General features: G+C 45.0%; 1 protein-coding gene across 1 annotated transcript; it reads right to left on the minus strand.

The window, feature by feature from the left end:
* Positions 1 to 339: 339 nt before the first annotated feature.
* DLST (dihydrolipoamide S-succinyltransferase) lies at positions 340 to 20,229 on the minus strand. Its single transcript, XM_067730095.1, has 15 exons — positions 20,110 to 20,229; positions 19,500 to 19,533; positions 16,843 to 16,891; positions 14,027 to 14,082; positions 13,814 to 13,888; positions 13,539 to 13,594; positions 12,929 to 13,040; positions 11,270 to 11,425; positions 10,820 to 10,896; positions 8,908 to 9,005; positions 5,408 to 5,538; positions 3,936 to 4,009; positions 3,544 to 3,627; positions 2,974 to 3,141; positions 340 to 1,939 (listed from the first exon to the last, which is right to left on the minus strand). The coding sequence occupies exons 1-15, from the start codon at positions 20,170 to 20,172 to the stop codon at positions 1,805 to 1,807; spliced, it is 1,368 nt and encodes a 455-aa protein (XP_067586196.1). The 5' UTR covers positions 20,173 to 20,229; the 3' UTR covers positions 340 to 1,804.
* Positions 20,230 to 25,093: the final 4,864 nt, after the last annotated feature.

Here is a 25,093-nt window from a genome sequence, read left to right on the forward strand (position 1 = left end):
AACCTTGAGCATCTGGGTACCCACGTGGCAATCAAGTGCAAAATGCGAAACTATGTTGCTCCACCACTCCCCCATCCATCCCAGAAATAACGCAAGGCAACGCCACCAAAATCTAAATGTCTGTTGGTGTTTGAAGGGGCTTCACGCAGGTGAGAACCAGTTTCTCTTCAACAGTGTGGCTTGCCGGGCTCACCAGGTTCAAGGAAGGAAGTGCCCTGGAAGGAAGCCAGGGCACTTTTCTGGATGAGAGGGACATTACGTGTCTTTCAGTGCTAATGACAGTTACAGTGCTGGAGACTTGCACAACCTCAGTAACCAAAAGAAGTACAGAAGCAGGAACCCTGTCTGCGAACATTTGCCCTTTAATTTGCATTTAAAATCAGTTTCTTTAAATATTTTAGTTACAAGTTCTGAATAGTGAAGACATAGGAGATGCTGCAGGCACTCAGTACTGGCTCCCACCCCTTCCCCCTACCCCAACCCCCAGGCCTTGCTTCTTCGCTCAAAATACAAATGGGCACCCTGCACTAAATAAATGGCTCCCTGTGTCAAGTGTCAGCAGCCTCAGGCCTGGATGCAGTTGGATACGAAGCGATGAAGCCCAGTAGCTTTCATGACAAGACGTGTGCATTCAACCATCCTCCGAAGAATTCCAATGACTGTGTCCAGACCCAAAGCAGTACCTCGTAGGTGACATCGGCCATTTCCCCACTGTGCACTAGCATCTTGGGCTGGTTTCCACCACAATCCATCCTCTCCCAGACCTGTGTTCTGTGGAGGAAGCGCTAAGGCTCCGCTCCCTAAGGGCCATGATACAGGAAGGAACAGAACTGCCTCTTCAGCCCACAGGCTTAAACCAATGGAATTTAAAAGCTCAAGACAATGTGAGCCAGTCCACAGTATGCCTCCTTCACTCCAATCTCTACCAGGCGCCATCCAGCCCTTGGTTGTGACACGCTGTCTCCCTGCCATGTGCTAGAATCTGCTCTAGATGAGAATAATGTGGTAGAATGGTCCCAGTGGTCTGGAAAGGTCGGCACAACCACAGCTGGGCATGCTTGTGCCAAAATGGGTCTTCCTGGTACAAAGCTATGACGGAGAGTGTGAGGGCAGGCCTGGGCTCTGCTCCAGCCTCATTTATAACCTCTGACCTCAGAAGCTGTCCTCCCCTCAACACTGCCTACCCATCCCCTGCCCCTCCAGATCCCCCAGCCTGTGCTTCCTGGAAGAGGTAGAAGAGGCAGCTTGAAGTCAGTGACAGCTGAGAATGAAGATGCCATTTAAGAAGCAAAGCAGCACCTCCTGGCCTGTGGTCAATACCTCCACACGGGTGGAACCGAGTAAGGACGTGCACAGCCAGGACAGAAGTTGCTCCGAGCTTGGGAGGCACAGCACCCTCCTAGGCATCTCTGGAGAACAGACTTTCAAGAGATAGAAACTTAATCACATGGTCCCCGGCAGTTTCCCTATGGTATACTGGACGGGGGAGAAGCAAAATCATCTCAGCGGAGGGCTAATGGAGAAAGGCAGGAATATTAATGAGCATCCATTAAGGCTCTCTCTCTCCCTCAAGCCTAAGGAAATCAGATATTCGAGGGTAAGAGAACGGCGCAGAGAGGGAGAGAGCCTGGCAGGAACACCAAGAGACCTGTGACTGCTGGTTACATAGTGCCCTGGTTTCCTTGCTTGAGAACAACAGCATATGCCTGTCTGTCACCAGGCTAACCCGGGGCCCGTGAGGGGACAGGGAGAAGACTGGTTTTCAGTTCCTGCATGGTTGATGTGTAGGGCGCATGGCTTCCTCCTACAGGTCCAATAGGAGGACTCTGGGATCCTCTACCGCTGCCTTGATTTTCCGGAGGAAAGTCACGGCCTCTCTGCCATCGATCAGCCGGTGATCATATGTCAGGGCCACGTACATCATGGGCCGCACCTCCACCTACAGAGAAGAGAGGTCGACAGGTTTGTCTGCCCCGTTGTCTGCAGCGAGGCAGAGAAAGCCCAGATGAAAGGGGAGATGACACAGCACAGCCCATAGTTAAGTTCCCAGTTGCAGAGCCTTTCCTGCTTTGCTGCTTCTGGATACGTACAGTATATTCAAAGACCAAGCCCTACCCTGAGTGCAAAGCTCCCACACTCAAAAGCTTAAACCAAGAAAACAGGAGTCTCCTTACAACTGCCTTTAAAAACACAAAACAAAAGAAAACAAAACACCATGCTCTGCCCTCTCACTTGTCTGCTGTCTACAGGGAAGTTCCTCTTCAGTTCTGGCTGCCTGCAGTTGCTTCTTTCGGGTTATAGTAACAACAACAAAATTTTTTTTTATCCTGGGGTCCACAAATTCTCTGAAACTCTATGCAAAGTTGGGTGTATGAGCATTTTCAGGGAAGATCTATGATTTTTAGATTGAAAAAGGAGTTAGTGACCCAAAAAGGTTCTAAACATAGGAGTCCCAGAAAACATTTTCCTACCAACATATCTTCTAGGGCCAGCTCCAGACCCTTTGCCCTCATTCCGTGAACTCCCAGAAAACCTCTAAGCCTCATCATTACAACTTGGCAGCTTGTAGATGGCTCTGCCCTGCTGTCCTCTGTTCCCCAGGAGCAAGGACCATGTCTTCAACTGTATCCCCACTCTCTACAGCACCTAGAGAATGAAGCCTGTTGACTAGTCCCAGATGAAGGAGCAAGCTTTCTCAGCTCAAAGGTTCTCAAACTTTAACGTGCATCAGAATCATCTGTACTTTCTGCTTCACTAGGTCTCGGAAGGGGTCCAAGAATTTGCATTTCCAACAAGTTCCCAGGTGCTGCTACTCCACACACAATTTAAGAACCAGTGCCTCAGCTAGTAATTAGAAACTGGGAGATGCAACTTATGCCTGAAAGTATAGCAAATCTTTTATAATGAGCATCTAGTTAGACTTACCTCTCCTTATCGCCTAGCTGCTAGGACATTAATGGTGATGTTCCCTACCTTGCCTCCCACGACCACTGGCCTATCAACGATGGCATGCATGCCCAGGATGGCAGACTGAGGGGGGTTGATGATGGGCGTTCCAAAGAGTGAGCCAAAAACGCCTCCGTTGCTGATGGTGAAAGTACCACCATCCATATCTTCAATGGCAAGTTCATTCTTCCGGGCCTAAAAACAGATTTTACAATTGAAAGGTAAGGTCAACCCAGCTTTCTTCACCTAAAGGAAGTCCAGAAGGCTCATATCTAAGATCAACAATCCAAGGTCTAGCTTTAACGCGAAAGCATTCAGCTAAGATGCCTATGACTAGTGCTCCACCAGGGGAAAGGACTTCAGAATCTTTACTTTTCTGTGGTTTCCTCTGATGAGCTCTTCAGTCATAAGAGCACGATAAGCTCCACCAGGAAGCTGTACTTCAGCTCTCGCTTGTGACTGCTGTTCACAGGGGCCACGCACTCCTTTCAGAAGAAAGTGAGGCTCCAGCTCCCTGAGCACCGCTCACTGGCCCAGCCTTCCCCAGGCTCTCTTCCCTGACCTGCCCAGCAGCTCATACCATCCTTTCTCTTTTACCTTCTCTCCCAGTTCACTGATGGTTCGCTCAATATCGGCATAATTCATAGTTTCCACATTCCTGATGACGGGAACCACCAGACCCTGATGAGAGTGAAAAGTTCTTTTCAGTTGCAAATTAATAGTACCCTTTATAGTTATAACTCTCTTGATTCAAGCCTATGGTCTCCCCTCCCCCAGAATATCCCCCAGACTCGTGATTAACAGAGTCTAAAATATTTAGGCTTGCCAGAGATAGAAGAACGTGGTATGGTCAAAAACAGGTTACTCTTCTAGTAACTCCCTTCTAAAAAGACAGAACTACAGGAAAGATCTCTCCCAGGGGTCTGCTTCTTCACACAGGTAAGGAGAGAGTCAAAGATCAGAGCTCCCCACTTCTTGCCCCAACATACCCGAGGCGTGGCCACTGCAACGCTGATGTCAATATAATCCCTATACACCACCTCTTTGGTTGTATCGTCAATCACTATGAGAGAGAAAACACACATTACATACAACTCCCTAGGCCTAGGCTAGTGAGGAAAAATTTGCATTCATAGAGGAAAAAACCACGGTGCTTGGTACAGTGTGGGGTGACCAACTAGCACAAAACCCACCACGTTACAAGTGGCAGCTGACACTCCTCTTACTCCCATGCCAGCCAACTGTAACTTCTCCCAAGTGCCCTGACTAAGCATGAGCACAGGGGCATCCGTTTCCTTGGCAGCCCTCAGAGGGATCAATACACAGGCTAACACAGGATAAGTATGTGCCAAAGTTCTTGTTAGCTAGCTCTACTCCAGCCCTCCCTTAGCTAACGGCAGGTTTAAAAAGTGTTCCCAAAAAGGGCAAATTAGTAAAGGAAGTGGGGGGATGGGGATGCTGCCCCTTCTGCTGCCCACTCTCAACAAGAAGGCAAGCCTCTTTCTAGGAGACTCGGTAGGAAGCAGGGTGGTCTGAGAGAGCAAACCAGCAGCTAAAAATTTAGGTCTGGTGCTCGTGAGAAAATACAGGCTTGGGAATCTTTTTCATAGAAAGTCTGCATTGTATTACAGATAAGACATCCCGGGAAAAGCATGTAAAGTGAGAAAGAGGTCAGGGGAACTCTGAGAAATGCCTACATGTATGTGTAGGCAGAAGCGATGGAGAGAGTCATCAGGAAGCATAAGAAGAACGGAAGAAATAAAGAGATACACATCAGGGTGAAACAAAGCCCTTCCACCCACCTTAGGGCACACCACTTGGCGGAAGGGACTAGGACTTCTATTTCTAGACCTTTAGGGACCCTGCACTGCTGAGGGTTGCAGAAGTGCCACTGTCCTCTCTAATCTTCCAGGGAACAGAGAATTGTCTCAATGGAAAAGAGAACTGCTTGTTAGGTCAACATTCCAATGATGTAGGTGAGCAAAAAGTAAGGAAAATGGGCACCAAGTCCAGGAAAGAGGGGCCAGGCCCAAGACCTCCCAATGAGGTCCACTGACCAGAAATCAAAGGTCACCCTGGAGCTATGCCAGGTGTAAGAGTCAGGTCCCAAGATAACAGGGCTTGTGGGAGGGTGGGCATCAGCCAGAACACAAGTCTCCACACTGACACGAGAAGCCTGGATGGCTGACCTGGCTCAGAACTGCCTGTCGCCACAGCAGCTGCCAGGCTATGCACTGTGAAGAGAACCTGTTCTGTCCAGCTGCGGGGGAGGAAGTAATCATGACGTCCATTTGGGAAGGTGAGTCAAGAAATCCCCAGGGAAGGTACTCAAGTTTTCACACGTATGAAATAAGAAGTCTTAGTCTGTCGACCGCCGTCTTTGTGTCTGTGTGTGGGAGCAGGTGTGTGTTTACACGCACACCTCCCAGGACCTCTGTGATTCTAGCCACCACAAACTCACCTGCATTTACAACAGGCTGCTCCTGCAAGGCAAAGGCTGAGGCCTTCACGAATGCCGACATGAAGCCTAGTTTGAGGTTATGTTTCTTCAGAAAAGCATCTCTGTGCCGAGACCTCATCTCCTGGATGTTACTGCAAAGACACATTAACATTACAAAACAAACTGACCACAAAAGCAGCCTCAATTCTGACTTTCATACTGGTTTCTAACTCTGTGTACACAGCTGCGTAAGCTTTATTCCCTTACTGTGGACCATCTACCTAAGTTCAAGTTTTGAAATAGTCCACCAGAGGTCAACACAATAACTTTATTCCTTTACAAAACCTGGACCCAAAGGAACCGGATCCAATCTGTCTTTAAGGTAGATTGAGTCCTTTACAGGCCTCCTTTGTGTTCCAGAAGTCAAAGATTTCAGTTACAGACAATATGAACGAGAGCTCAGACAGCACAGCAACATCCTCACCCTGGACAAGAAAGTGACTTCCAGCTACACTACAATCATAAGCCATCCACACCGAAAAAAGCTTTTTTTTAAGCATAAACAAAGTCTGCAAAATAAGCACCATTCTTTTTATCTCATTTGATTTATTTTCAAAATACCACCAAACCTGATTATGACTTCCTTGTGACATTCCTCCTGTCTCCTAACTAGTGAAGATGAAATAAACCCCAAAGCCCCACAGGTTCATGGGCTTCATGGGAGCAAAAGCAGTCATGACTATCTGTGGATGGGTATAATCCAGTGTTGTTTTAGGCTCACGAGAAAGTCAGTAGATTCATTCATCTCCCCAGAGTTAGCAGTTCCATCCGCTTGTTCCTTCTACCGTTTTTTTTTTTTTTTTGCGGTATGCAGGCCTCTCACTGCTGTGGCCTCTCCCGTTGCGGAGCACAGGCTCCGGACGCGCAGGCTCAGTGGCCATAGCTCACGGGCCCAGCTGCTCCGCGGCATGTGGGATCTTCCCAGACCGGGGCACGAACCCGTGTCCCCTGCATCGGCAGGTGGACTCTCAACCACTGCGCCACCACGGAAGCCCCCGCTTGTTCCTTCAAACAGGTACTAACACCCACCACACGTGGGGGTCAATGCAGGGCACCAAGATATAAAGATAATAAAAGACACAGTTCCTGCTGTTAAGATTAGTTTGATGGACGTGGTTTCCCTGGTATTTAGAAAAGTGACCATGTGCGGACCTAAGCTTTTTAAAGTACAAGCAGCAAGGCCCCTGAGAAGCCTTTGCAAGGTGACCAGTCTTTGTTCCTTCAGGGCTGGTTTTTCACATACATACAACACATGTGCAACAGAGTTAGTGGGAAATGGCTTTCCCATCATTTTGCTGCAGAAACCTCTGTATTTATGGGAATACAGTTCCGTGATGGAAATCGAATTTAACTTTATCTTAGGCCCAAATGCTCAGTTCTCCCTTTCTCTCTATAATGGCCTAATTTGACATTAGCACGAAAGATAAGATGATATAACTTTAACTCCCCCCTTTAGACCTTTTGTTTTTTAAAAGGGAAGTTTTCCTAGGGAGACTGATTGGTTTTAAAATGTTTTGTTTTCCTGAGTCTAACCTCATTTAGTGCTAGGATTACCACCCTAAAGACATTACTGGTTCCCAAGACACAAGAGCTGCAGAAGAGGGAAAGAGAAGTGATAAACATCTCTGCTCTCAAAACTGCCCAAATGCTATTGTCTGGTCATTAAGTAGTTTCTATTTCAGAGCTCTGCCCTTGCAGGCAGAGGCTGGGACAACAGGGGAGAGGAGAAGGTCTCAGAAAGGCCCCTTATGGGTTAGCTGATCAGTGCAAGACCCAAAGGGCACTCAATCTAAACCAGATTACTGACTGCAGTAAGACCCCAGGCCATCATTAAGTGACACTTCGATTAGCTGCTGAAAGGAGATCCAGCTATTGTACTTACCTTCAATCAAAGCTGTTGGGCCAACTGCATCTTTCAAGGCCACAAATATTTACATGTTTTGTCTTAAGGAATTGGGTAGAATTTCAAAGCCCAATTCGATTTGTGTACAATTTGGCCCTAATGCACTGAAACATAAGCTGCAGCCCTTGTGATTCATTAGTCAAGGTCCTTCCCTACATCCTATGGATAGGAGAGAAATCTTTGGCTTGAATGACATCCAGTCTTTTGGGAAGCTTCACAATAGAATGTATGACATCTAGTGAAATGGGCCACAGAGTCCTACTCTGTGAGTGCCACAGCACACTCCCCTCTCTACACTTCTCAGACTCCTTCCAAAGGAGACCAATTTCCTTAATGAAATGTAGATTCACAGACTAAACACTTGGGACAAAAATAAAAAACAAAGAGATGACCTGAAGACTTGATGGTTTTACCTCCTGTATTAACTATGAACTCTTACTCTGGCACTTAAAACATTCTGAAGTATGGATCCAACTTTCTTTACCATTCTTTCTTACACATATTTCTCGCGATTGTTTCTCAAATGTGTCATGTACTTTCCTGTCTGTGCCAGGTCCATATTGTTAACATCTTCTGGAATGACCTTCCTCCACTATGTCAAAGTGCTAGTCGTTCTTTAAGGTCTATTAAAAATCTCTTTCCTCCAGGAAGCCTTTCCTGATCCCTACCTCCACCCTGTCACCTCATAAACAAATGATCTCATTCTCTTCTCCACTTCATACGTTTTATATCCTCCTGATACTGATACTAGAGATTTTACTTTCTATTTATCTAAGCAAGATGGTAGCTCTATGAAGGTAAGGGCTCTTTTTCACTCATCTTTGCATCCCCCTCAAATATAGTGTAATATACTGTGCACAGTAAGCACTCAAAAACTGTTTGTTGACTTTAACTACATTCTCTTCCCTACAGTCCTGACACCTATAAACATCAAAGTCTTGAAGAAGATAAGTGAGTCAACGATTAGCTCACTACAGAAATGGGTATACTGAATTAGCCCCTTTGGTTAATTCTGAAGTTTTTCTTTAAAAGCACAACTTGCTTCCCATTTCATTATCAAAGCTGGGAAAGGTGAAAGATACGACAAGCCTATGCCTTTCCACCCACTCAATTCTGAGTCGCTTAGGAACACACATAAGGAGCAGTCCCAGTGAGAAGGAAGCAGGGTATGGCGCCTGACTCTGGACACGCTGTCAAGTGATTCTGTATCCCTAGGGGAGCCTTGTCAGCCTGGATGCCCTATCTCTCTACTTGTCAGCTCGACAGTAGTCATTAGATTTTAAGACTATTACCAGCCTCGTTTATCAGAAATCACAAGATTCAGGTATAAAAGTAAAAGGCTAAGTTTTTTAGGTCACAGAGGAGGCAGGCACAGTATTAGGAAAGTCGATTAGAGAGTGAAACCAGTGGGTCACTCTGTATAAGTCAACAAGCACTGCAAAGAAGTACTTCTTTCCTGTTAAGTTAGTTTTAGAATCAGCACTAGGTAGGGACTTGGGCAAGTTCAAGTGTTCTCCAAGAAAATGGGCACAGGGAGGAAGAGGACTAGAGCTCTCACCTCATGTCAATCTCATTGAAAGTGGTAAGCATTGCGCAGGTATTCTGAGCCTCCTTCAGACGCTGAGCAATGCGCTGCCGCATCCTATTCATTTTCTCCTGAAAGGGAAAGTGGGACAAGTATTGACCACCTGGTCTCTCTGGAACTAACCCTTCACACTTAGTCTGAGGGAGCACTGGGCTTCCTAGGAGTGGATAAGGACAGACTGTAGTATCTAAATACAGGGAGAGATCCAGGCTTCCTCTTTCCTGTGGTGGCCTTGCTCCTCTGTGCAAGAACAAGGAAACACAAACTACCCACTCAGATGTGCCTGAAGTTTGACCAAGAATAGAGGCCTACAACAAACACATGAAAAGATGCTCAACATCACTAATCATTAGAGAAATGCAAATCAAAACTACAATGAGGTTATCACCTCACACTAGTCAGAATGGCCATTATCAAAAAATCTACAAACAATAAATGCTGGAGAGGGTGTGGAGAAAAGGGAACCCTCTTACACTGTTAGTGGGAATGTAAATTGATAAGCCACTATGGAGAACAGTATGGAAGTTCCTTAAAAAACTAAAAATAGAACTACGATATGACCCAGCAATCCCACTACTGGGCATATACCCTGAGAAAACCATAATTCAAAAAGAGTCATGTACCACAATGTTCACTGCAGCACTATTTACAATAGCCAAGATATGGAAGCAACCTAAGAGTCCATCGACAGATGAATGGATAAGGAAGATGTGGCACGTATATACAATGGAATATTACTCAGCTATAAAAAGAAATGAAATTGAGTTATTTGTAGTGAGGTGGATGGACCTAGAGTCTGTCATACAGAGTGAAGTAAGTCAGAAAGAGAAAGACAAATACCGTGTGCTAACACATATATATGGAATCTAAAAAAAAAAAATGGTTCTGATGACCCTAGGGGCAGGACAGGAATAAAGACACAGACATAGAGAATGGACTTGAGGACACGGGGAGGGGGAAGGGTAAGCTGGGAAGAAGTGAGAGAGTGGCATGGACATATATACACTTCCAAATGTAAAACAGATAGCTAGTGGGAAGCAGCCGCACAGCACAGGGAGATCAGCTCGGTGCTTTGTGACCACCTAGAGGGGTGGGATGAGGGTGGGAGACGCAAGAGGGAGGGGATATGGGGATATACGTATGCATATAGCTGATTCACTTTGTTATACAGCAGAAACTAACACAACATTGTAAAGCAGTTATACTCCAATAAAGATGTTTCTATTAAAAAAAAAAAAGAATAGAGGCCTCGGATATGGTTTGATTTAAAAACCAAAACCAATTTATGGAAGAGTGTGGGGTAGGGCTAGCCAGCCCAGGAGTCATTGCACAAAGGGAAATTTCTGGTAATAAAGACTTGCACGAGAATAGCTACTGGTGGAATGGAAACTCAGAGGCAACAAACTTTTGAGGCTATAGTATTTTTAGGAGGTATTCTCAGGCAGAGGAACCCACCCTCTTGACCATACTTCCTTGAGGTCTTATGTCTGCTCCTGACTGCCACTGGGTAGCCCTCAGCTAAGTATCCCGGAAGTATAGGAATAGAGCTCACTAAACCACCTCTCTGAAGTATGCGTTATCGTGGGAGGGAAGGGATGCGTCACTAGGCTACCATCCCCTGCGTATATCTTACTCACCCACAGCATCTCGCTGCTGGCATAACAAAGTGGGAAAAACCAATGGACAAGTGTTCAGAAGACCTCTGGTTCTAGTCCTGTCATTTGACAGTCATGTCACTGAACAAGTCGCATCCTAAACTCAATTTCCTTGTCAAGGCCAAGGGAATCAGCTGCCAGCCATTCAAACGTAGGCAGAGCACACCCACTCCATTAATCTCAGCACTGCCCCTCGGCTTCTTTCTTGGAAGTGGTCCTCAGAGACTTACCCGATGTTCTGAACGCAGACCTGTGCCAGCTCCTGGCTCAGCTACTGGAGGGGCAGCAGTGGGTTTTACGGCAGACACTGAAAATGAAGAAAGGGTACACTGCATCAGAAAATGAGAAAAATTTACTTGAGTACATGCCAGTGCTTTCATACCGTACTGTCACTTAATCTTCAAGATATGCTGAGGTGAATTACTATCATTCCTACTTCACGAACGAACAATCTGCTCAGAGAAGTTAAATAACTAGCCTAAAGTCACACAGCTATACACTCAGCTAAAAAGCTGAGATGCAAACCCTTTGTATCAGGTCTTCTGATACAAAGTCTAGAATTCTTTCTACAAAGCAGACAGTGGAGCCTGTTCAGAGCCGTAATTAGTCTTAGACTGTGAGGGAACATAAGATGAGATGTTGTTCTCCCACATAAAGACACGTGGGAGCCAGAGGCTTACCTGGTTTGCTAGTGAGAGGTTGTGAGGGCGAGGGCACTGGTGGCATCTGAGTGGGTACAGATGCTGCAGGGGGAGGAGGAACTGCCGATGCTGCAGGTTCTGCTTTTGGGGCTGCGGCAGCAGGAGCTTCGGCTGGCCTGGCCTTAGCAGGAACAGCTGAAAAACAGGAAAAATAGATGCCATTGGCACTATCTAGAATGGAAAGCAACCAAATTGCAGATACTAAGTAGAATTTAGCAGCAAAAGCTCTATCTCCAATCAATTAACAAATGCTTCCTGAGTATTTGCTATACATGTAAAGCTTTGAGATACACCGAATGATTTAAGGCACTATGCTTCTATTCCCCAGGGCTCCTAGATGTCCTACATTAGATAACTGACTTAATTCAGCTGCCTTCCTGATTTCACAAATATCTACTGATCATCAAATTCAGCCAGTACTTTCAAAGCACCTACTGAAGTCCATGGTAATGTAAACTTCAAAGCAAAAGAAACCCAGGTAATTTAAGATGTTAAGATACACACGTAAGAGCAACACCTTTCTAGTTATGGTAATACTGATCGTCTCCTCTTCTATTTTAACATCCCATGTGGGAGAATACTCTTAACTATTAAAACTTAAAAGTTTAAATAATCAAGGGCACATTTAGACTGAAGACTTCAAAGCATTTTATCTAGGGTGACTTTATAAACCAATGAGGTGGTCAAGCAATATAAATTCACAACTTTAAATATTTTTGATTTTACCAATTTGGACATCACATCTGGGTTTACATTTAAATTAGAAGAACATTCTCTTAAGGAATGATCAGAAGATGAAGTTCTCCAACTAGAAGAATCAATCTTATCCCCTAGCCTTCTACTGTATGTTGTTTCCATTCCGGGCTTCTGGTCTTGCCCTGATCAATCATAACGATGCAATCTACCATCTTTCTGCTTAACTATCTTAACAATGAAAAAACTACTTTAGTAGTTACAGCATTTAATTAAGAATCAGAAAGTTCTTTTCTAATCTCTAATACTGGCTGTGAGATCCAGTACAAATTCATTTCCTTATTTCTCATTTCTTCCCAAGAGAAATCCAACTCTCCCTAAAAAATGTTATGAGAGAATAGATATGAAAAAACTACACCAAATTCTCTATAACAGACAGGATGAAATACTACTTCTCGTTTTAGAAGAGTGGCTCCCAGCCCTAGCTGTGTATCAGAATCACTTGGAGAGCATTAAAAACAACAACAACAACAATGAAAACTATGATAAGATAACCAGGATCTGAAAACCCCAGATTTAATATATCAGAATCCCTGGGACTCAGAATCTAGGCATTTGTATTATTTTTAAAGCCTCCATGTGACTCTGACGCCGGGGTTGGGGTGGGGGGAAATCACTGTCTTTAGAATCTTCTTCATTCCTATTTAAGAAAAGGTCCAGCACAATAAAGAACAGAGTATTATGAGCTTTACTTTTTTAATACCCTTTTCTTCTAAAACTTGACATTTAAAGTTCACAATATAAATAGCTCCCCTCTTACTGCCTCAAAAAGGGCAGAGGGAATGCCAAATGGTCTTTGAGGTATAAAGGAATTAGTATATTATGCTCAACCCCAGTTCCAAGGGGGAACACTGGAGACCTTGACAACCAGGAGAACTTCTTTACCGCCAGTTTTCCTGAGTGTGAAAAGAGGAGTGCCTCCTTCTACTTTTCCCCCATCAGGTACCAAAAGAGCTTCAATCATGCCATTTGCTGGTGATGGAACCTGCACAGATGTCTTGAAAAGAAGACAGATGGAGAAAGAGTCCAAATTTTTACTCAGCATTAGAAAATTAATTGTATAGAATCTCAAATGAGTCACAAGAGTTGCAACACAGATACACAAGACCCTGTATATAGAAACACCAAGGCCACACTTTCAGAGTAAGAGTAATCAATGCTACTGTGAAGATTCACCCTTTCTGTCCTTTCTCAGAACACTAAAGCAAGATTCAGTTAATGTGTTTCCAAGTGATACATAAAAACAACTGGAAACAGCTCATGCACACACACACAAAAGCTATAAAACTAAAGCTATTAAAGTACATAGTACATACACCTAGAACAATCTAAAATTAAACTTTTAATGTTTTCTTTTTAATGAGCTATTCCAACAATTTTACAACTGAGGCAGTTAAAAATTATCTATAACCAACAGTTAAGTCCCCGTTCCTTTCATTAGGTTAAGAAACCAAGGGGAGACCATGAAAAGTTGGTACTAATAGGACAAGCCTACCTTGTCAGTTTCAATCTCACAAACCACTTCATCTTCTGCAACTGTGTCTCCAACAGCTGAAAAGATAGTCAAAGGCTACCTCTTAGGGTGCAGGGGGGAACCCTCCAGTAGCCACAAAATCCCCATTGGCAGGTGTGTTACAAGACCCCTTTCCTAAAGCCAGGGGCAAGTACACTGCAGGTAAAGAAAAGGGTGGAGCCACTGATTATCGTGGGGGTAAAGGGGACTTTTCAAAAGTATTTAAACTTAAGAAGTGAGAAGGCACTAAATCTTACCTTTCTCCCACCTGACATCCCCTTCTGTGACAGATTCTGCAAATGCTGGGGTATTGACTGTAATCACATCATCCTCTAGTAAAAGAGGGGGGAAAAAAATCACATAGTCCACATTTCTCCTTTTTAATTTTTTTCTTTAATTAAATTCAGTCAATTGTTGTTCTTCCCATTAAAACTCCATTCCCAATAAAGTAGGGAGCTGAAGGTACTTACTGCACACCGCTGTAGTTCTGAAAAAGCGAACACTGAAGACACTACCGCTGTTAATGCTAGAAAACAAACATAAAAGCAAACTCCTTTAACAGGTGATTCACTCACATTTTAGTCTAGATAAGGCATCACGGGTCACCTTCCCTTTTTTATTTTCATTTTTTAAATTTTTATTGGAGTATAGTTGATTTACAATGTTGTGTTAGTTTCTGCTGTCAGTAAAGTGAATCAGTTATACATATATCCACTCTTTTTTAGATTCTTTCACCTTCCCTTTATTTTTTATTATTATTATTATTTTTTTTTTGCGGTACGCGGGCCTCTCACTGTTGTGGCCTCTCCCGTTGCGGAGCACAGTCTCCGGGCACGCAGGCTCAGCGGCCATGGCTCACGGGCCCAGCCGCTCCGCGGCATGTGGGATCCTCCCGGACCGGGGCGCGAACCTGCGTCCCCTGCATGAGCAGGCGGACTCTCAACCACTGCACCACCACAGAAGCCCCACCTTCCCTTTAAATCAGTGATTCTTGACTAGGAGTGCCCATCAGTGTTACCTGGGAGAACTTTTTCAAAGCATACATGTCTAGGCCCCATTCCCAGAGATTCTGACTCAGCATGTCTAGAGCAAAGCCTGGATGACTTGGGTGCCTTAAACAGTGAGTCCCTTGGGTGAGTGAAATGTGCTGCAGTGAAATGCCAGCTCTCCCAGAACAGATCTAGTTTGGGTCTTTGAAGAAAAAGATAGCATCTTGGCCCTTTGCATACCCACCAAAAGGACTCAGCTTCCTGATGACGTTTTTTTCTTAACTAAATGCAAGTAAGATAAATTGTGTGTCCTCAGGGTACATGCCACTGTGCCACATACAACAGAATTTCTGTCCACACGATTATAGATTTATATAGGACAGCAAGATGAGACAGTTAACAAGTAAAACAAAGTGTTATATGCAAAACAAACAAAACACCAAAAAACTGATACAGTATCTCCTAATCTGTTCTCTTGCCAGGAGGCAGCATATCAGTCCATTCTGGACTCATTCAAGAGGAACTTCAAAAGAGCAAGGTAGGGCTTCCCTGGTGGCGCAGTGGTTGAGAGTTCGCCTGCCGATGCAGGGGACACGGGTTCATGCCCCGGTCTGGGAAGATCCCACATGCCGCGAAGCGGCTGGGCCCAGTGAGCCATGGCCGCTGAGCCTGCGCATCCAGAGCCTGTGCTCCGCAATGGGAGAGGCCACAACAGTGAGAGGCCCGCGTACCACAAAAAATATATATATATATTACCTTGTATGCACAAAATCATTAATAGTGGTTACCACTGGAGAGTGGGAAACGTAGATATATATGGTATCTATGGTTATCTGTTACATACACACACATTTTGGAAGAGTGATTTGGACTGATGGGGACTTTCACTTTCTACACTTCAGGACTGTTTGAATATTCTACCATAAGCATCTTTATAACAGAAAAGTATAACAGATTTAAGTTGCCTTTTGATATTTTTATTTTTATAATTTCAAAATAACTATAAGGTCTATGTAAAATCAAGGGGAAAATGTATGTTATTAAAAAAATACAGAACACAAAGTGTTCTGCCAACAGTTTACAACCATGTATAGGTACATGTTCGTAGGCAAGAACTAACAGGTAATGTATAAATGCAGAGACTGCTCTCTGAGGACACCCGAGAACATGGAGCACTGGCTGCCTCTGGGAAGAGAAACTTGGTGGCACCGGAGAACAGGAAAAAATCTTCTCATGGACACTCATTTTACTTCTGAACCATGTAAATTTATAAGCTATTAAATAAAAACATAAAACCAAAAATAGTTTTACAATAAAAGATTTTTAAGTAAAATGGGTACCTTATTCATGAAAAAAGACAATATACAACACAAAAACAGTTATTAGAGTAATACCCTAATGTGTGATCCTTATCCCTCAAAGTTTAGGGTATTTTAAAATAATTTACTTTTGAATAGTTATTTATTGCATTTATTGCATAGGATTTGTGGCTGCTCCACTTTTCATTTAAACTGCAGATGAGTAACACATTTTGAATATCCCTAAATAACTTTTAAATTACAAAAGTATTAGATGTTAACAGTAGAATACTTAGAAACAGCAAAAGGAACATTTACAATGGGATTATGCTTGTAATGCACAGTGAAGAAGGAGCCAATCTGCTCACCCTTCATTTTGAAGATCCTACCTGTAGAGAAAATAGCTTGACAGCTGCTCAACAGGTAACTAAAGAGCATCCTCTTACCACCACCCTGAAAATACTTGGAATGCAAAGTAGCATTAAGCAACATTCATAAGCAGAAGTTAATCTGAAACACACATGGGTGGCCTTTCCCCAAACTTTGCATTATGCAATAATAGCATTCCCTCTGAACTAGGCAAAGTCCCATGACTCAACTGACTAGTCTTCTGCTTTTACTGTTTCTAAAATGAGTAACCATGCAACCAAACAGATGCTCTTAATCTCCACAATAAATGTAACCTCCAGTCCCTCAGCTTCACTTGTATCCAACCAGAATATTTAGGAGCACCCTTCTATATCTATTCCCATAAAAAGAGGATTCCAGCTTCACTTTCATTATAATCTAAACACCTCAGGACAGACACACTCCTGGTCCAGCACTTAACATGGGGCTGAAGCTCAAGCACATGTCATAAATTAACATCAAGATTAGGTAGAGGGACTCAACATAACCAGCTTGATTACTGGGCTTGAAAGACAGTTAAGACAGCAGATGGTTCAACTGGTGTCTTAAATACCCCATGTCCACATATCTGTGCTTCCCAGTGATACTTACACAGTCTTCCTGCTGTCAGGGTAACCTGGTCCCTGACATAAGGAGATCCCTGCAAGAAACAAAACAACTCTTAACCAACAACTCTTTATCTTATACAGGATACCTGCTGGGAATGGAAAAGAAGTCTGTTCACCCCCTAACTCTGAGGTAGAACAGGATCAACAGCAGGCAACAACATAATCTTTATCACACAGAGTCCTGCTTCTTAAACTTTTCCACCATAGCAATAGTAATGGCAGAGAACAACAGGCATGTGGGACTTCGGGTGGGAATGGCTTTGAGGAAGAAAGGGGAGAATTCTATAATCTTATTTATCTTAAAACTCATAAACTTGCATTATCCCTTTATGTTTTCATAATAAAATGCTCTACTCCCCAAGACTTCAAATACAATTGAAGCTTGAAAAAGACACATGATGGCTTATCCTGTGACTACATATAGCCTAATCAGAGAAGCAGTGGGAATGTTTGATCTGAGTTTGTTTCCCTGGTTACTTAAAATGCACTGAGCAGGAAGTCTTGTTGCCTGAACCCCAGTAGCAAAGACTAGGCTACTTCAGGCCTAAGGTCTCCAGCTTGCTCTAGGACCGAGCAAATCATCGTCCCTCCTTTCAGTTTATTGTCTTCCTACACTCTTCCCGAGGCCTTCCACTCTGGTCATACTCAACAAGGTGGGAGCTCCTTTCTGCCCCACCAATTGTCCTTATCACAGATAACTGCACTTCTTCAACTGACAACTAATTACTATATCTGCTTCACCTGATTATATTCTTTCATGTGTCTTATTTTTTCAGATCTATTAACAACTCTTTCTGAACCACGGGCACGGTAAACACCAAATGGGAGACAATTCTCTCTTGTGCCCTCCTCCTTACAAACAACCCCAGGGTTTCAGAGGCAAGTTAAGTCACCTCTATATCCAGTAACCAATGATGCTGCAGTACAAATCCCAAACACAGCATATATTTGAGCTAGAACAGTCAGCAGCCCTTACTGATTTTTGGAACCCTAACTCCAATTTAGAGTTCATCCTATAGCAAGTTTCATTTGTACAGCATTTAAGAGTTTATAAAAAGCTTTCACGTAATGACCTCATTTTGATTTTTGTGTCTCACAACTCCCTGAAGTGGAACGACCATCTGCCATTACTCCCGTTTCATATATAAGCAGGGCTTCTGGAGGTTAAGTGACTAGCCCAAGGAGAAGCCCTGAACCACAACGCAACCCCCAAATACAAGGCTCTTCCCATTGTCCTGCCAATCTATGAAGTGGAGAAAATGTTTACTGACATTTTTCAAAATTCCAAGTTAAAAAGTTTATTACTGAGAGTCCACTATGAGCGAACACTGTGCTAGGTGCCTATGATCTCATGACTCTAAGGATAAAGTCCAAAAACTTTCCATATTCCTGTCTAGCCCTCCCAGACAGGCTTCCTTTCCATTTCTATGACCGGTCAAGTCTCTTCCTGCCTGAAAACCTTTGCACAAGCAATCCCCTTTGTTTAGAATATCGTTCTCCTGGCCAACTCCTATGTATTCTTCAAGACTTAGCTTAAATGTCACTTCTTTGGGGAAGCCTTTACTGACGTTGCCACCACACTCTCCACCCTCCCAAGCCTGGCTACATCATCCCATCCTCTCATTACACTCCACTTCTCCTTTATAGTAATCACAATGTAATTATGTCCTTAGGTATGCATAAATATATATTTGTTTTCTCTCCAAGTAGCTCCTAAGATCCTGGAGGGTAGAGACCACCTCTATCCCTGTCACGTAGCACACTGCCTGGCATGTAGTAAGAATTCAATAATCTGTTGATTATATGAGTAAATGATAACATGGTGGGTTAGGAGTTCGGGCTGAGGAATAGGCAGACCTGGCTTGACCAATAGTTGGCTGCATCACCTTGGTCAAGGCACTTAACCTCTCTTAAGTCTTGAGTTATACATTTGTAAAATAGAGAAAACACCTCTTTTACTCTTTCTTGATGATTAACTGAAAAAATGCACAGGAAGCACTCAGAACAATGCCTGGCACACAGAATGCCCACAATAAGATCAACTCATTCAACAAATACTTATGCCACGCATATAAAGAACTGTTGAGATAAAACCTAAATTCTCGCTAGTCTCTATGCCATCTTCTATCTCATGCCACTCTCTCCCTCAACTAAAATGCTCTGGCCAAACCACCCTTTTTCCAGTTCCAAAATACTGCCAAGCTTTTCCCTCCTCAGGGACTTTGTACATGCTATTCTCTTTCTTTCTCCTGCTTTTCATCCGGCTGGCCTGTCACATCCTCTGGGTCACAGCTTTAGTGTCCAGCTTCGTATGTTTCCTTCTCAGCATTTAACCAAGATTCACAATAGTTCACTTGTTTAGCAATTTACATTTTGTCTTTCCCACTAGACTGTAAGCTCCAGGAGGGCGAGAACCCATCACTGCTGGATCCCTTGTGAGGGCCTAGCATGGTGCCTGACACTCAGCAGATACTGAGTAGCTAAGTGCTAAATGAATAAATGATAGCTGTTATTAAACAACACCTGTTTCACTTCTATCTATCTGAACACGATGCGAAGAAACACAGGCACCCCGATTTCCTCGCATACTGCTCTGCCCAGGAGGAGAGCATTTTAGGTGACGGCAAGGGCAGAACTTACCAGGCAGGGAACGTCTCCCTAGAGGGCAGTTCCCCTGTTGAGAAAGAAGACATTATCGACGTCACCCAAGACGAAAGGGGAGAATAAACAGCTTTCTCTTTCAAGCACAGACTCAAAGCTGCCCAGGTGCCGGTGACAGGCGAATCTCATGACTCCAAAAGGTGAAGGCAACAGCCTGGGCGGGCTCTCAGTCCGTCAGCACACGGGGCCTGCCAAACTATCTCAACTTCCCAACCGGATTGATATCCACCAACTTAAACAGAAAGGAAACGGGCCCCCGAATCCCGTCGGGGCTTCCGCGGCGCCTTCTCCCGAACTCTGAGTCTCGTGCGGGGGCGGGCGCGGCTCTAAGGCGGCTCCTCCGCCCGGGCGGAGGGTGGGGTCCAGCAGGGGACGGGGCGCCGGCTGTCTCGGGAAGGCGACGGGCCGGTGAGCTCCGCAAGACGGCCCCGAGGGCAACAGCGGCTCTGGGCCGCCCAGCCCGCGGCCTCCGAGTCCCAGTGCCCTTGGTGCCCGGCCTGGCCGGGGCGCCACGCCCCTGTCCCCAAGCCGCCCGTCCGCCGCCGGCGAGTTTCTCACCCGCCGGGGCCCCGGCCCGGCCGTACCATACCTTCTGGAAGGCGGAGAGCGAGCGGCTGAACGCCCGGGACAGGAAGCGGGACCGGGACAGCATCGCGCCGGCGGTGGCGGAGGCGGCGGAGCGGAGGGCAGGCGGCCACCGGATATAGGGCCCGGCAACAACCGGAAGCGGGGCGGGCCGCGGCACCCGCCGCTCGGGGAGGGGTGTTCGGAGCGAACCACTGGCGGGCGGGGGGAACCGACGGGCAGCGCGGAGCTGCCACCGCCTCAAGCCAGCTGTCCGCGCTGGTGAGGCTGCCGCGCTGCCAGCCGGCCGGGGCCGGTCCTCCCGAAGGTGCCCCTCTGTCCTGGCACCCAGGGGCACCGCGCCGTTCCTCCTCTGCACTACCGGAAAAGAGCCGAAGGCGGCATGGGCTTCGGACTCGGACCTTGGCAGACTTGCCTGCCTTATCTTACACTTGTGTGGCCTTGGGCAGGTGACATTGCCTTCCTAAGCCTCAGGTTCCTCAAATATTGAAAAAAGCAATAATCACTTGCCTCGCTCCCTAACACCGGAACAAAGAAACAGAACCCCAAGGAACCTCTAAAGGGCTCCCATTGCCCTTTAACCGAGCTGAAGATCTTCACCAAGTAGACTGACTTCTGCATCCACATCTCCTGATCTGCCATAGTGCCAACTCAAACTGTCTCCAGCTGAGCTAATTGTTCCCCATACATCCTGTACATTTTGAAGGCCATTCATTTGTCACTCTACCCCCAGAATATAAAATCCATAAGATTAGGGACCTTGTCTGGTTCACTGATGTATCCCCAGCAATTTTTTAAAATTACAGTTTTGTTGCGATATAATTGACATGTAGCACTGTGTAAGTTTAAGATATACAGCATAATGATTTATGTGTATCATGAAGTGATTATAACAAAAAGTTTAATGAATATCCGTTGTCTCATATAGGTACAAAATTAGAGAAATTAAAAAAATTTTTTTCTTGTGATGAGAACTCATGACTTATGCTCTTAAAAACTTTCATATATAACATACAGCAGTGTTAATCTATCATGTTGTGCGTTACCTCCCTAGTACTTATTTATCTTATAACTGGAAGTTTATACCTTCATCCAATTCCCCCACCTCCCTCACCTCTGGTAACCACAAATAAGATTTCTTTCTCTATGAGTCTGTTTGCTTGTTTTTGAAGTATAATGTATCCCCAGCCCTTAGAACAGAGACTGTCACAGTTTAGGTGTGCAATAAATATTTGTGGGCTGAATTTGGGCCTCCCAGCTTTGGGCAGACCATGCTTCAAAGTGAAAGCAGGTAGCCCTCCCTCTACTCTTTAGTTTCTCCTCCCCTTAAAGCCCCAGGCCCCTGAGTATCCACTTTTATAGTTTGCCTTCCTAATAGAAAAGGTGTTCTATAAGCTTCAGTTTGAATTAAGAATGAATGAGCCACTTGGTGCCTACTCACGTTGGTTTCTTTAGCTGAGTCTTCTTGCCTGGTCCTTAGGAGCTTTACGATGCCTTCACTCACCCAAACCCTGAAAGCACTTCCACTGCAATTCTGGAGGGATGAGCAGAAGCCCTAACTTTAAATAGAGAAAACACCCTTGTCCTGCAGCTGCCTCTGATCAAGTCCTCAGCATCCTTCACCTGGATTGTTTAAAAAACTTCCTGGGGACTTCCCTGGTGGTGCAGTGGCTAAGACTCCCCCTGCCAATACAGGGGACGTAGGTTCGAGCCCTGGTCCGGGAAGATCCCACATGCCACGGAGCAACTAAGCCCATGCACCACATCTACTGAGCCTGCGCTCTAGAGTCCGCGAGCCACAACTACTAAGCCCACACACCGCAACTACTGAAGCCCGGGCGCCTAGAGCCCACGCTCCGCAACAAGAGAAGCCACCGCAGTGAGAAGCCCGAGCACCGCAACGAAGAGTAGCCCTCACTCACCGCAACTAGAGAAAGCCCACACGCAGCCAAAAATAAATAAATAAATAAATTTATAAAAAATTTAAAAAGCTTCCTGAAAGGACCTGGGCCTCCACTCTCACTTTCTCTAACTCATCCTCCACACCTGTGTCAAAGATGTCTTTAAAATGCAAATCTAATCCTGTCACTCCCCTGCTTAAAGTCCTTTGGTTGCTTCTCTGTCAGTAGGGTAAAGTCCAAACTCTTCAACTTGACCAGGCACCTGATAACCTGGCCTCTGGCTATATTGCGATCCTCTCCCTAACCTTCCCCACCCCCATTCTCCCAGGTGCTGAACTTTAGTGCTATTTCACTCCTTCACATCTTTGCCCAGGCTGCTCCCAACTCCTATTTACCTAGGGACTCCTAATCATCCTCTAAAAGTCTTTTGAATCCCTTCCTAATCCCCTTTAGCAGAGTTAACAGATATCTTTTCTGTTTTTCCAAAGCATTGTGTCTGTATCTCTACCTTGATTGTAATGTCATTTTTACCTGTCTGTCTCCTCTATTGGGCACAACAGCAGAAGGAAAGAGATGACTCTATTTTCCTAAATCCCCTGCACAGGACACAATGGCTGGTACTCTGTAGGTACTCAATAAATACAACTGGAATGATTAAATACTGCCATGCTGACAGCACTGCTGGATGCAGCTAAAGAGTCCAGAAACAGTAATCAGGACTTGTGGCAATCCTTTGCAGGGGTTGCTGTTAATATTTCTTAGATAACTGCTTAATTTTTTCAGTTTTACATAATTAATTTTTGAGATTCTGATTGAGAGTTTAGAAGTTCAGGCCTGGATAATGTGGCAAAGCATTTCTCCTGGAGTTTCAGTGATTGCCCAAGTTAATTAGATGTTATAGTCAGACACCACACACGTAGGAGTGCACACACACACACAGTTGCGTGCAAAATTTCTCTCACAGGATAAAGGTTAAAACTGATTTCCTTGAGAGTCACATATGAGCTTCCGTGGAGCCCAGGGTCCAACTCAATAAGCTCACACCTTCTTCTGTATCGAAAGCCTTTCAGGACACAGCATCACCTATTGGGACAGGAGTTGATAAATACAAGTTCATAAACTCGTGTTTATGGCAGGGTTCGAAAGAAGATTTTTATGGCAAAATATATATTCAAAAGGGTGTATAAATATATGTGTATGATTTAAAGAAAAGTAACAAAAAGAATACCCACACTCGCCATGCAGCTTAAGAAATGACAAAGCCCTATGTGACCCTCCTTGCTGGTCGTCCCAGTTAACCACCGCTATACTGAATTATATATTAACCATCCCCAGGCTTTCATTGCAGCTTCAATATGCATGTGTCCTAAACTGTACACATGTTTTTGTTTATTCTTTAAATTGAGGAAAAGATGTATTTAGTTTCAAATTATATAAGAAAAAGAAATGTGTTTCTAGGAAGAATAAGTGGCTCAGTTAATTTATAAAAACACCACAGAGAGGGCAGCTCAGCTTCAATAATACACACAGCATTCTTTTTCTTTAACTGAAATTCCCCAGTATTCATAAGTGTGGTCTGAACCATACACTCACATCCTTACTTATATTTTTTCTAATATTATTGACCAGATGATAGATGGAGCTAGAGCCTGGGGTCCATAAAATAGAGACTATACCCTATATTCACTTTGAATTACTCATGATACCTAGATTCCATCTATCTCTTCATTCAGTTTAATTAAAAATAACGGATAGATGAGTACTCAGCGAAAATCTAGACATTTTGGCCTTTTTTTTTTTTTTGCGGTACGCAGGCCTCTCACTGTGGTGGCCCCTTCCGCTGCGGAACACAGGCTCCGGACGCGCAGGCCCAGCGGCCATGGCTCACGCGCCCAGCCGCTCCGTGGCATGTGGGATCCTCCCGGACCGGGGCACGAACCCGCGTCCCCTGCATCGGCAGGTGGACTCTCAACCACTGCGCCACCAGGGAAGCCCCTTGGCCTATTTTTAAACGTAATATAAATGGAATACCTGTGTCATTCTGTAATATAAATGGAATACCTGTGTCATTCTGTGATTTGCATCTTTCACTCAACATTACATTTTGAGGCTTTATCCATGTTGAATTGAGCTTTAGTGCATCGATTTTCATTGCTGTATTTCACAACATTCACTCCACTTCCCAAAATGAAGGAGGAGAAGTTGCTAAAATTCTAGTGATGTTGGGGGGAAATGATTTGGCCAGTGAGTTCTCCCCAGCTCTGCCAAAGAAGGGGGCTTTTGGCCCAGCAAACAGCCTCCCCAAAAGTGTTCAGACCTCTGCTGGAGGGAGAAGCTGCATAGCCTTCCTGCAGAGCCGAGATGCCATATTTTTGGCGCTGGCCTGGTTTCCATATCCTCAGGATGCGTGAGGGGTAAGGAGAAAGATGTTCACTTTGGAGCTGACTCTCTGGAGAATCTGGAAGCCGAGGTCAGGAGCTCCCTGCTGGAGGCCAGTGTAATGGGCGAAGCTGGGTAACTCAGTCTCAAAATATCAAGGGGCTCCGTGGATCCTTAGGCAAGGACAGAAGAGATGGCATTTCAAGAAGGTCCTCTCTGAGCTGGCTTTTCTGGACATCTGAGATGGGGTGGGAGTGGGAGATGGCAGGGGGGCAGCCAACCAGCTCTGGCCTCTATCTGCATATTCATAACCCCCCCACACTGGTTGGCTGCGATAGGCAGCCCTCACTGTCCCCAGTGCCAGCGGCTGCAGCAGGGCTGGGTCTGTCAGATGGTGCCTTGCACTGAGAAGAGGTGGGAGGCTTCCCTTACCCAGCCACAGGCACCAGGCCTGCCTGGGGAGGAAGCAGGGAAACCAAAATCACTTCATGACTGTGGCTGTGTTGCTGCTCCAGTTCCTGGGGTGGCGAGCCCCACCTGGCTGAAGAGCCCAGGACCGGACCTCCCGAGGGCGTCTTCTCTGTGAGTAACACCATCCCTTCCATTTACCTTTCCAGAGCACTTTTTATGATGATGGAATGTTCATTTTAAAAAATTTCAAGTATGCAGAAAAGTGGAGAGACTAGAGTAACAACACCCATCTATAAA

This window comes from Pseudorca crassidens, chromosome 1 (genome assembly GCF_039906515.1).
Source record: "Pseudorca crassidens isolate mPseCra1 chromosome 1, mPseCra1.hap1, whole genome shotgun sequence".
In the NCBI taxonomy this organism is placed as follows: Eukaryota; Metazoa; Chordata; class Mammalia; order Artiodactyla; family Delphinidae; genus Pseudorca; species Pseudorca crassidens.